Consider the following 11758-nt stretch of genomic DNA (forward strand, 5'->3'; position numbering starts at 1 on the left):
CCGCCGCTTGCCGGTGTCAGTGCTGCGCAGCAGGAGTGCAGAGGCATGTAGCTGCCGGCAGCTGGCACTACAGTCTCAGATTATGCACAGCACCTCATACGCAACAGGGTTCCCGTGCATGTTTGGTGCACATGCCCACTTTTGCAGCAAGCTCATGGGCGTGAGGCAGATGTCTGCGCAGCAGCAGCAGCAGCAGAGTGGATCAGTGCTCATGGTCACTGAACAACATCAGAGGGGTTGTGCGTCCCTTTATCTGGCCAAATGATTGTATCTGAGCCAGCTTCATTGCTCCCCACGGTCAATTTTGCATCAGTCTGGCACCTGAAAGGTGTCTGCACGGCTTCTTGCCTGTCACTGTGGGTTGGAGACTTTCTTTCGCGTGTGAATTGTTGTGTCTGCTGTGTGAGATTTGCCTCAGATGGGCACAGCCACAATGTGCTGATCTGTGACAGTGCGCATCTGACACCGTCATCTTTCTGTTGCTTGCCAAGGGAGCGAGGATAACTTGTTGCGTTTGAAGCTAGCTATGGTTTCTCTCCACGGCTGGAATAGATGGTAGCCATGGTTTATCACCATAATTGAGCAATCTGAGGTTGCAGAGAGAAGGCAGCAACACGGCAGGAAGTTTTGTGGCATTAGGCCGGAGGAGCTTTGTGTACCATAGTAGGACGCATGACCAACTGCCACAAACGAGGTGACCACTGAAGGGGGCGTACAATGGATTTTGAGCCAACACATAGACATAGCCTTTTGCTTGAGAGTTGATGCTAGTCCGCTCCATGTCCGCCGCGGCTCTCTCCTTTAGCCTTCATAGTTGTGTGAGATGAGGTCTGCTTGTTCAAAGAGAGCAGCGACAAGTTTTGGCAGGAGATGTCTTCCATTCCATGGTGTGGTGAGCGCTTTTGCCATGTGCATTCTTGCAGCAACGTAATAAGGAAGGTGCTCTATTGAGATTGTTGATCTGCGAGCAAACTGATTTTTGTAGCAGACTCTGTGAGCTCACAGTGTTTATGGTCCGCGTTGGCTTCCTGTATTATGTACGAGTCATGTTTTTAGAGCACATACTATGCTAGTAGCTTTGGTGTATGCTCAAGATGTCCTATTCTTTGGATTGCTTTGGTGTTGCATGGCGTGTTTTGAGTCCTTTCTGGGGCCTACAGCACCTTCGAAATGCATTTCCAGGCTGCTGGCAGAGTGCAACTCTCACATTTTTTTGTTGGGGTGCATGCTTATATGCCCCTGGCTGGGCTTTGTGCATTTCCCATAGCCCATTTTCTCAATACATTTGTGCAGCTCGAGCTCCCAAGTGAGACACTTGATGGTGTCCTGTTACATCATGCTGTGCAGTAGCCTCAATACTTTTGTAAAGGTGTTCTCTTGGCCGGGCCACTTGGCACGTGCAGGCTTGTAAGGCATTGCTACTTTCCTGCTTCTCCAATCACACTACTCACTTGGGATTCGAATTCCAAGAATTCTTGATGTGCTGATGCAGGCGTGTCTGTTACCAGATGTGTTCAATTAGCTCGTCAACTATCGTTATAATTACAGCACAATCGTTTCAATACCAGAGCTGCAAGCAAGACGGGGGTGCCTCAATAACGCTTCATTCAAACTCGCCTTTTGACACAATATAGGTGCAGCCATGAGCATGCGCCTCAAAAATGGTTTCAGTTTTCTTCTCAAGAAACGGGACCAAAAAGACACTCTGGACAAGAGATGGCCACGCAATTGGGCGCTTGGGATATCTAGTATTCACGTGGCATATTGGGTCACGGGCGGTGGCCTACTTATCCTTGCGTTCCACCATAACGTGCAGGATCAAGCTTTATACCCGCGGGAGTTACATGACATTAAGTCTGGCAGAAGACCGGCAAGCTGGATGTCAACATCATGTGCAGCTGCCGATTCGCTTGCCAACACAGGAGACTGGTATATTCTCGATGAGTAGATCTGGACTCCTTGTCTCAGTCATCCAGCGCTGTGAGTTCTGACAGGCTGAAGTTCCTGGGGAGGTCTCTCGGCGCCTGGCTGTGCAGCATACTGTGATCTGGGTTGGACCCCAAATTGTCAAAATCGCTGAACGCGCCGAAATTGCTGAAGCTGAGGTTTCTCCCCATGCCTAGATCGCCGCTGCCGCCCGTCCGAAGTGGGCTTGACATTGCCATGGGCGCTAGAAGATCTGCAGCCAAAATACAAAGACCTGGTGAGAGCAAAACACCTTCCAACGGTGAAATCTACAGTAACCAGCAACCGGCACCTTCCTTTCGCATCAGAGACCTATGTGTCCTGAAAAGGGTGCGCCCTTGTTCATAAACAAAGGTGCTGCTAAGTCGAATCATTGCGCTGTGATGTGAGTGATGTTCTGCACTCCACACAATGGCCACTATTCGTCGGGGACACAGGATGGCCACTACATGTCACGTCAGCAGAGAAGAGAGTAAGCCACCTGCAGAAGAGAAGGGATGGCTCTGCGCGGCGCCGTGCAGGCCGTCCATGCCTTGCGCCGGCGGCACAGACAGCCCCGCAATGTCCATGTCTGTGTCGCCCCCCAGTGGGCCGCCATCTGAGCGGCCTGTGCCCTCTGACACGTCCTCCGCCTGCACGGACAATTACTGGTTTATGACAAATGAAAAAACACGACAGAAATGTCCAAATAATTGTGAAATTCGTTTAAGCTTATAATGCTCCGGCTTCTTGTGTCAGTTCAGCTGGAAGCACTTTTTGCGCACAACCTCATTCAACAAGGCTCGAAGGCTGAGCAACTCCAACGCCATGTCTACTGCTTCTCAGCACAGCGAAGCTCCTCTGCAGACCTAATAGAAATTATATAGCGGTGGGAAGAAGATGAGAATTCAAGCTGTAGGCGCCACCTTGACGTTGAGGGGTTGGCCGAGGGACATGGCTGGCAGGCTGACAGGCGCAGACATGGGGTTCTGGTACGGCATCCCCGGCATCATCATCATGGGCCGTGGTGCTAGCATCATGCCTGCACCAGCATCGCAGTGAGTCATATCCCTCTGGCGCCATTGCTACACTCTGACAGCCAGATCCCAGGGGCTGTATCTCCAGAGCAGTACTGAGGCTCCCTGATGCTTGGCGTTAGCATCGCCACTGGTTTGGTAGCAGATAGTTTGCTTGCAAGGCATCCCCTTGCTGCGTAAGGCCCCAAGGCGCACACTATGCTCCTGTCTGAAGCCCAATTTGGCATGTGTATTAGAGTGTCATTATTAGAAGGTTTGGTGCAGTGTGTTCTCACCTGAGGGAGCCATCCATTGGCGTTGCATCTTTTGGAACATGGCCACCTGCTGCTCTAGGAGATGGTTGAAGAGCACGATCTGGTCCTTCAACTTGAGCCGCGTGTAGTATGCTCGAAAGAAGTCCGGGTTCTGCTCTTCTAATTTCTGCCACACCAGCTGTGTGAAGCCTGGCTCTATCTGGGCCTGCTGCTGTAATGTGAACACCACCTGGGCACCATTCAACGACTAGGTCACACAACAATGCAATCTGGGCCAAATGCACAAGTATGCAGATCCACAAAGAAGTAGAACGAGCTAGAAAAGTAATCGACACATGGTGAGACAGCATGGACGACTGCTAGAGTTGAAAGTGATGAAAAAGAGAACTACAATAGAGGAATGATGATCGGGCAAGCAGAAGGCAAGTCAGCAAGATGCACCACCTCTCGTTGGCTCATGTACATCTGAAGGCATCGTTCTATGAGATTTTGCACAAGCTGTATGTCCTGCGTGCTAACTTTCCGCCCTTGGCTTCCTAGACCTGAGCTGCTTGGTGCATCTGCGTTGGCGCCACTGATCTCGGCTGTTTTGTCCCCTGCCCCCGTCTCTGGAAGAGTTGATGCACCCGCTTCGCCGGTTGCGACAGCTGCAACGGCTGAGGACATCGACAAACGCCCGTACTTGCTATGGGTATCAGAGAGCTTCTCTGAGCTTCTCTGCACAATTCCAGCCAATATCTAGCACGATGCAGCTTCGTTCTTTGCTTATACTTACGTTGTTAGCAATTGCATGTATAAAAAGAGATGTGCATCACATCAATTTCTTGCTGCAGCCAGGTCAGCAATCAAAAAAGATGGTGGGACCAAGCCTTTTATTGGTTTGATGGTAGGACAACGATGCTGTTGCAAGCTTATATACGACACATGAAGACAAATTCCTCTGCACTATATTTTCGTTCACTATTGCGTGGATGAAGGCGTGCTTTCTTCTTTCCTGCTTTATCCTGATCCTCCTTAATTTATACCCTTTCTCCCGCCAGTTTTCGGGGGGATATGTATACCCTCATAGGGCTCTTCGAATCTGCTCAGTCTGCCAAGTTATATAGGGGAAGGATTCATCTGTGCTCTGTATGCTGTTTCTCTTGCCTTGTATATAGATCTACTCTCACATGCTGGTTAGTGCACTGGAAAGCATTCGGGAATCGACGCCCTAGGAAATCCATTGGCCTTGTATGACTAGTCAGAACCCACAATCAACAGATCATGCAGATATCGTAGCCCCAAGTCCCTTAGAGGTGCCGTAATAAGAATTTGAGGCATGCTCTGGACGAGTGTTGCAGACAAATGCGCTGCTCCCATCGACAGGAGTCCATGCCCTTTGCACGCGCGTCCTCCCCAATGCAGACCATGTGCAGGGCAGGGAAAACTGCGCACAAATGCCGCTTACAGACCGCAGCTATACCATCAGTTCACGCAGCAGCCTGTCTTTCGACAGCGCACATCAATTCTGCTAAGGAGGCAAGGGAAGGACAGGGGAGCGTTGCAGCGCGTTCGATGCGATGGAGAGGGCAGCGATGACGATGAGAAGACGAACAATGGCGGCAGGCCCCCGCCAAAACGGTCAAGGAAGCCACTGGCCTGGCTGAGGGAGGTGCTGGGCTCTGTGCGCAGCCAGAAGTCACTGCGCATCATCTTCAACGTTGCTGGCCTGCTGCTGCTCATGCGCTTCTGGCCACTCAACGGCAGAAACCCCCTGACTGGAGACTCTGCCAACGTTTCAGTGGAGGTGGGTGCCTCAACTCTACGCGCTTGTTATTCCCAGGACTACTGTATGTTAGTCTCAACCTTTTTGTGCTTGGTCCTGGGGACGTTGCGCACACTGTGCTAGCTGGACAGGAGTTCATCCGTATGGAGGCTTGCAGACAGCAACGTGCATGTTCCTGATCGAGCTTCCTGCTCTGAAATATCCTGTCCGGCTCAGTCCTGGGCAGGATCCTTGCCACGCAGTTGTACCCGGGCAGCAGCTCGGACAGACTCCTTGATTGGAGTACCCATGGCCGACACACAGTTGCAGAGCCTCAAACACGCATGCTCAATGTGAACAGGGCCTGATGCCGGCACATGCCGGCTGCATGCGCGCAGGTGCCATTCTCGACCTTTGTCCAGAACGTGCGCAGCAACGAGGTCCTGGCGGTGGCGGTGGAGGACCGGAGGTTCGCGTACAAGCTGCGGCCGCAGGGCAAGATTATGCGCGGACTGCCTGCCGGGCCCGGTGACGTGGCGCGGAACGCCCACATTGTGTTCCGCACCATCCGGCCAGCCGACTACAGCACGCCCTATGACACCATGCTGAAGAACGGCGTCCAGTTCACCGCCGTGGAGAAGCAGCAGTCTGTACTGCTCACCTTCGCGGTGTGACTGCCCTTCATGTGTCCTCCTTTATAGTGATCTTGTTGTGTATCTTCCTCTCTCTCTCAGGGAGACTCAATCCAATCTTCCACCGTCCTCGCCCTGCACTGTCCCTGGTAGGCGTCAAAACCAAGAATTGTCAGGGGCAACAACTGCAGATGCTCAGCATGTTGTCACCTTCGCGGTGACTGCCCTTCCTGTGGCTTTTCTACAGTGTCCTTGATATGTGACACTGTTGCATGCAGACATGGCCTTGTATATACATTGACCTCGCTCTGAACCTCCATGCTACTACCCATATATACTGAGTCAGCATCTCAGGAGCAACATTAAAGGCAGTCATCCTATTTTGTGGGATAGCAATGCTGATCACAACAGGGCGTGGGACAGGATATTCCAAAGCAATGGAAGTGCAGCATTTTGATATCTTTGCCTGGGCCCACAATTACCGTGAAAGGACATGTGTTCCTGAGTTCGGCTACGCTGATCACTTTGCTCGGTGGGATAGTCCAGCTGAGGTTCCCTGTGCATGGCAGGTGTATGGGCTGTATGTCGGGCTGCTGCTGGGGGCGCTAAACCGGCTGCCCATCAAGCTGCCCAGGAAAGGGGCCGGGCGGCGACACAGCGGCGCCGGCAGCTCCGGCACCTCGCCGCAGCACATAATCACCTTTAGTGACGTGGCAGGCGTGGACGAAGCCAAGGAAGAGCTCTCAGAGATTGTGGTGCGGGCTCCTGCCCTGCCTCGCTGCCACATGAGAGACCAACCACTGAGGCTTGTTGCGTAGCACGTAAACTCCGGTCTGCCATTCCTCTCCAGGATGATCTGAGCTTGGCAGAAGGAACCCAAGCGACCAATCTACGGTATATAGGTTTCCTTACATGGGCAATGGATAGATGTTTCGCTGGAGTACGGCACCAGATACCCGTGTAGTTTCCCACATTTTCTAGGGGTGCAGTGAGCATGGCGGGTGAGTGTGTCGTGGAATGATAAGGTTGTCTGACAGTGGAGCTTGTTGTGCCTGGGGCAGGAGCTGCTGAAGTCTCCGGAGAAGTTTTCAAAGCTGGGCGCGCGAGCACCATCCGGTGTGCTGCTGATAGGACCGCCTGGGACCGGCAAGACGCTCCTTGGTGAGCACCACCATCTCTCCCCTGTGAAATCTTGTCCTTGGAGCAATTCATCAACAGCCTTGCACACTGTTGTGTGCTTGGACTGATCAACTGGGCATGCCTTAAGGTGAATGCGGGCTTCCTGGAGATTTCATCGTTTGAAGTGATCACCTGGGCATGCATCATCGCGGGCCAGTGTAAAATTCTGTCCGTAGCCAAAGCAGTGGCAGGCGCCTCTCATCACACCTTTCTAGGAGAAATCTTCTTACCTCGCATACTGTTACGTGCATTTCTGGCTTTACACTCTGCGGTGCATGGATATCTGATGTGGGCATGTAATTATTATATGCGCAGCCAAGGCGGTGGCGGGCGAGGCGGATGTTCCCTTCTTCTCCATCAGCGCATCAGAGTTTGTGGAGCTGTACGTGGGGATGGGCGCCATGCGCGTGCGCGAGCTGTTCGCATCCGCGCGCAAGGAGGCCCCCGCCATTGTCTTCATTGATGAAATTGACGCCGTCGCCAAAGGTGCGCGCCGGCTCAAATCTGCCTTTAACAGTCTGTAGTCATCCTATAGTTGCAGCAGCAAGTCTTGCTGCTTCTCTTATAAGGAAGGTCCTCCTATGAAGAAAGCTTGCTTGAATCAGCAGTGCATGCTTGAGGACACCCATTCAGAGAGTGTCGGGCCAACAATGTGAGCTTGCAGTCACTGTTCTATTGACTGTTAGGCTGAGGAGAGGCCCCTTTGCAGGAGATCTCTGCTTGTGGGTTCTGTTAGGCTCTTCAGAAGGTGCTCTTCAACAATAATAGACTCCCCTCCCAGCTGCTGCCTCACCCGAGTTTGTTGTATGCTCTGGTATACGCTCGTATTCTTTCAAAGTGTTCTTTGAAATAGCGCTGATTGGATGTGGGCCCCTGTTGTGTGGCACAGGGAGGGACACGCGGCTACGCAGCGTGGGCAACGATGAGCGGGAGCAGACGCTGAACCAGCTGCTGACAGAGCTGGACGGCTTTGAGAGCGAGAAGGACGCCGGCCCAGTCATCTGCATTGCTGCCACCAATCGCCCAGACGTGAGTATAGCCCCCTTGAATGACGCCCTGATATCCTGCGGGTGACATTAGATTTGCGAGCCGTCCTTCTGCCCTTAGTGTTTCTATCCCTTAAGCGGAGGCGCCAATACTCTTACTGATCCTTCCTTCCTCTCCCGCTCTTGTGCCAAACCAGGGTCACCGCATGATCCTTCTCAAATATAATGCGACAAAATGCATTATGAAAATGCATTAGGTGCCATTATTTATCATGCAAAACATAGGTATAGCCAGGTAAAAGGAAGGTTTTCCGTGAAAAATCAAAGTGAAATAGTTTTTGGGATGTGTCTTCCATCTCAAACTGAAGTGTGCACAGGCTTGGGGATGGAGGAATTCGTTTAAGGCTCTGTAGGCCTCAAAATAGCAGTTTTCAGTGGACCGCATTCTATCGCATTGTACTGGCCAGAACTAAAATGCTACAAAATCCTCGCATTCTATTATATATCCCTTCAATCGCATTGTCGCATGCGGTGACCCTGTGCCAAACCATGCACGGCGTCGAGCGAAGTTCTTTGAACATAATACTAATGCCCCGAGCAAATTCCACTTCATTTATGTTCGCTCAACTCTTACTTCATGTGCTGAGATTGTGGCTTTAACACGGCGGCCAGGTGCTGGACAGCGCTCTGCTGCGGCCGGGGCGTTTCGATCGGCGCGTGTCGGTGGAGCGGCCGGACCGGCTGGGCCGCGAGCAGATTCTGCGCGTCCACATCGAGCGCCGCCGGCTGCCACTGGCCGACGACTTCAGCGTCGCCGACGTGGCCGGCTCAACCGTCGGCTTCACCGGCGCCGACCTCGCCAACCTCGTCAACGAGGCCGCCCTGCTCGCCGGCCGCGAGAGCAAGGGTGCGCGCTCGCTGCTCGTGTTCTATGTGTGCATACGGGTGCCTCCTGGATGCCTCTGTGTGTGCCTTGTCTGTGCTGGGGTGTGACCAGCAGGAACTCAAAAGTTTACATCTGCGCAATGAGACTGGCAGAGACTGACTTGAAGATTATATGGTGTGGCTGTGGTGTCTGAGTGACTGCTAGGAGATGCATTGACGCTGGTCTCTTATCTCTTGCTTCTGCTATCCGAGTGGTCCCGCTCGGACTCTGGCTGAGAAAATCTGAATCAAGTTCTGTCCAATTTCACCAGGAACCACTTCTGACTTCCTTCATCTCTACACCACCTCGTCTGGTGCCTTTAAGTGAGGATCTGGTCTTGCGCAGGCGCGGTGGGCAGCGCGGACTTTGACCATGCAATCCTGCGAGCGGTGGCGGGCATCGAGAAGAAGCGCAGCATCCTGGTGGGAGTCGAGAAAGAAGTCGTCGCGCGCCATGAGGCCGGCCACGCACTCGTTGCCACGGCCGTGCGCATTTTGATCCCCACGTCCGCCGCCGTGGAGAAGCTGTCCATCATCCCTCGCACCGGCGGCGCGCTCGGGTGCGATTGTATTTCCAACCTGAATGCACTTCACTTGCAGTACTCATTGAGAGGTTCTCCAAGGCTGAAGGGCTGGTGCCCCTACTTTGATTGTTGACAGAGCCAGGTGGATCTCCAAATTTGCTCTTTTATTTAACAGCGCTACTAGCCCCTTCGCCTGGAAGTTGGGAGAGCTGTGAGGTCATGAAGTCGCGGAGCAGGTGCTTCACGGTCCTTACGGCATCGTACTGCTGCAGCAGGAGCAATTTTCTGCCCCCAAGAGCTCACTTCTTGAAATCCAATTGGAGGGGACAGAGTCCTTGCTTAGAAGGTGATTTACAGGCAGGGCAGACGTGGGCAGCATATGTTGATTTAGGATGTGGGCTGTGCAGTGGGTCATGGCTGTGCGGCTGTGGTGCGCAGGTTCACGTATGTGCCGCCGCGGACGGAGGACCGGGCGTTGCTGTTTGACACGGAGATCCGCGGGCAGTTGGCCATGCTCATGGGCGGCCGCGCTGCAGAGGAGCTCACCTGCGGCCAGGTGACTCATCATCACACATCCCATGAACCACAGCAATGCTCTGAAGGGAAGATGTAAGGACGCTATGGGACATGGCGCCCCGTCACACCCTGTACAATGGGAAATTATGAGAGTGTAACACAAGATTGGTAGCGTGCTGGTCTGGGAGAGCACTTGAAAGCTATGCCTATGAAGAGAGCAGGGTGATCTGGGAGGGTAAGCGAACCTTGCTTGTGTGCAAAGGAGTGCTGACAATAAATTGGGAAGGATGAGTCTTTATGGGGAATGCTGACAATGGTTGTGTTGACTAAACCGCCAGGTGTCGACGGGGGCGGTGGACGACATAAAACGTTGTTCTTCGCTGGCGTACCAGACGGTGTCGGAGTTTGGGCTGAGCGCTGCGGTGGGGCCCCTCAGCGTGGCTTCCCTCACAAACGGCGGCTCTGACGACGCGCCGCTCTTCGGCAGAGACTCAGGTGACACCTGCTCCCTGCCTTGTCATAAGTGGGTATGGAGGATTGATCAAATTGGGAACTATCTAGAGGAGTGTATTGTCATAATGAAGACGTGCCACTGAGGAGAAGTAGGAATGTGCCTACTCTTAAATGAAGCTAACCTAGAGCACTGAAGGCACAGAGAATACGTGATCTCTAATTCATCTCCCTCGTTACCTTGACATTCACAGCACTGGTGGTTGAGCAGCCAGGAACAAGCCTCTGATCAGGTCTCCTCAGGGAACTTCAGTTGGGCTCTGCGCTTCTATTTCAGGCTTATCACCATTGATGTAGTTGCCATGGCAAGCCAGCAATGCCTTGGTCACACGAAGAATGGTCAAATAGCGTGTCAGCAGTGTGCGTTACAGTAGTGTCACAGGTTGACATCAGCAACATAATGCAGGGCTGGGGCGGCTGGCGGAGGAGGAGGCAAAGAGGCTGGTGGAAGGGGCACTGGCGGCCGCGCGCGATTGCGTGGCGGCAAATCGACGAACGCATGAAGGCCTCAGCGCGGAGCTGCAGGCGAAGGAGCGCCTGGACGGGAACGCCCTCGCTGCCTGGCTCGGCCAGGTCACCGCGCCGGCCTCCCTGCGCGCCTTTGTGCTACAGGGCGCCTTCCCCGCGCTCTCCCGCCGCTGATGTCATGTGTCATGCTCCGGCGCTGATGTCATGTGTGCGCGCTGATGTCATGCGTCAAGGGTGTGCGCGTCTGTCGGTGCCGAAGCTTCAGCGCTGATGCGACCGTTGAGGGTCAGCGCAATTGAGAGCGTCTGTGTCTCAGCGCTGATGTCAGCAGCTCTGGTTCGATTGGACCGCAGCAATTGGAGGCATCCTCGGCCTTTGTGTCAGGTGTTCTTTGGAAGTCCTCCAAGAAAGATCTTATGCAAACTTTTCCTTGCGGCATCCATAAGGGCCTTGACTTATGTAGCCAGAATCGCAGTCGTGGCTTGAGAGGAGACTGGAATTGGGCATCTCATGCCTCAAATGGGTGGTCTAAATGGGCAGCAGGTCTCTGCCTCTCAATTGCCTCCTTGTGCGATTCTTGACAGAGGCTTTACATGGCGTCCGGTTACATTGTGCGTCGATCAAGCTGTGTTGCACACTTGTGCTTGTAAGGCGCAGTGTAGAACTTCTTTGGGGCTGCTTAACGATGTTTCTTTTGGGGGGACATTCATACTCGCGCAGCTGATTCAAATCTATATTTGAACGCATGGCCTTGCAAGCTTGGAGGGTATCGATATCAGCGGATCACGGGAGCTTGGCTCCTGTGGCTGCCTCTTGTCACTATTTTGTGTGGTTTATGGCTTGTTTGTATCAACAGTAGACAGGCTTTTAGATCACTGGACAGAAGCAGCACATGGTGTACTCAGCTAGCTTCTGGCCCGCCATATTTTGCTCAATAATTATTGCAAGTGAAATGGGATGTATACTGGTGGCTCTGTGCATGAGTGTGCCACAGCAGTACTGTGCTGTGACAGCACTGTTTGCACAGTGTCTCTTTCCAT

The 11758-nt window shown here is 53.1% G+C and overlaps 2 protein-coding genes across 2 annotated transcripts; one reads left to right on the top strand and one right to left on the bottom strand.

The window, feature by feature from the left end:
- Positions 1-3227: 3227 nt before the first annotated feature.
- Positions 3228-3901, bottom strand: COCSUDRAFT_17873 (hypothetical protein; the record flags this gene model as incomplete). Its single annotated transcript, XM_005645683.1, has 2 exons — positions 3228-3464; positions 3677-3901. 2 exons carry the CDS (start codon positions 3899-3901, stop codon positions 3228-3230), a joined length of 462 nt encoding a protein of 153 aa, XP_005645740.1.
- Positions 3902-5377: 1476 nt separating this feature from the next.
- Positions 5378-11639, top strand: COCSUDRAFT_24964 (ATP-dependent metallopeptidase Hfl). The gene is made up of 10 exons (XM_005645684.1): positions 5378-5647; positions 6181-6366; positions 6673-6772; positions 7106-7276; positions 7680-7819; positions 8449-8683; positions 9047-9260; positions 9663-9780; positions 10079-10235; positions 10657-11639. The coding sequence occupies exons 1-10, from the start codon at positions 5483-5485 to the stop codon at positions 10890-10892; spliced, it is 1722 nt and encodes a 573-aa protein (XP_005645741.1). The 5' UTR covers positions 5378-5482; the 3' UTR covers positions 10893-11639.
- Positions 11640-11758: the final 119 nt, after the last annotated feature.

This window comes from Coccomyxa subellipsoidea, assembly GCF_000258705.1.
Source record: "Coccomyxa subellipsoidea C-169, whole genome shotgun sequence".
NCBI classification, from domain to species: Eukaryota; Viridiplantae; Chlorophyta; class Trebouxiophyceae; family Coccomyxaceae; genus Coccomyxa; species Coccomyxa subellipsoidea.

Coding starts and splice junctions, on each gene's coding strand:
- COCSUDRAFT_24964 (XM_005645684.1), top strand. CDS start 5,483: ATGCGCGGACTGCCTGCCGGGCCCGGTGACGTGGCGCGGAACGCCCAC. Junction 9,261..9,662: donor CGCACCGGCGGCGCGCTCGG/GTGCGATTGTAT, acceptor TGTGGTGCGCAG/GTTCACGTATGTGCCGCCGC. Junction 9,781..10,078: donor AGGAGCTCACCTGCGGCCAG/GTGACTCATCAT, acceptor CTAAACCGCCAG/GTGTCGACGGGGGCGGTGGA.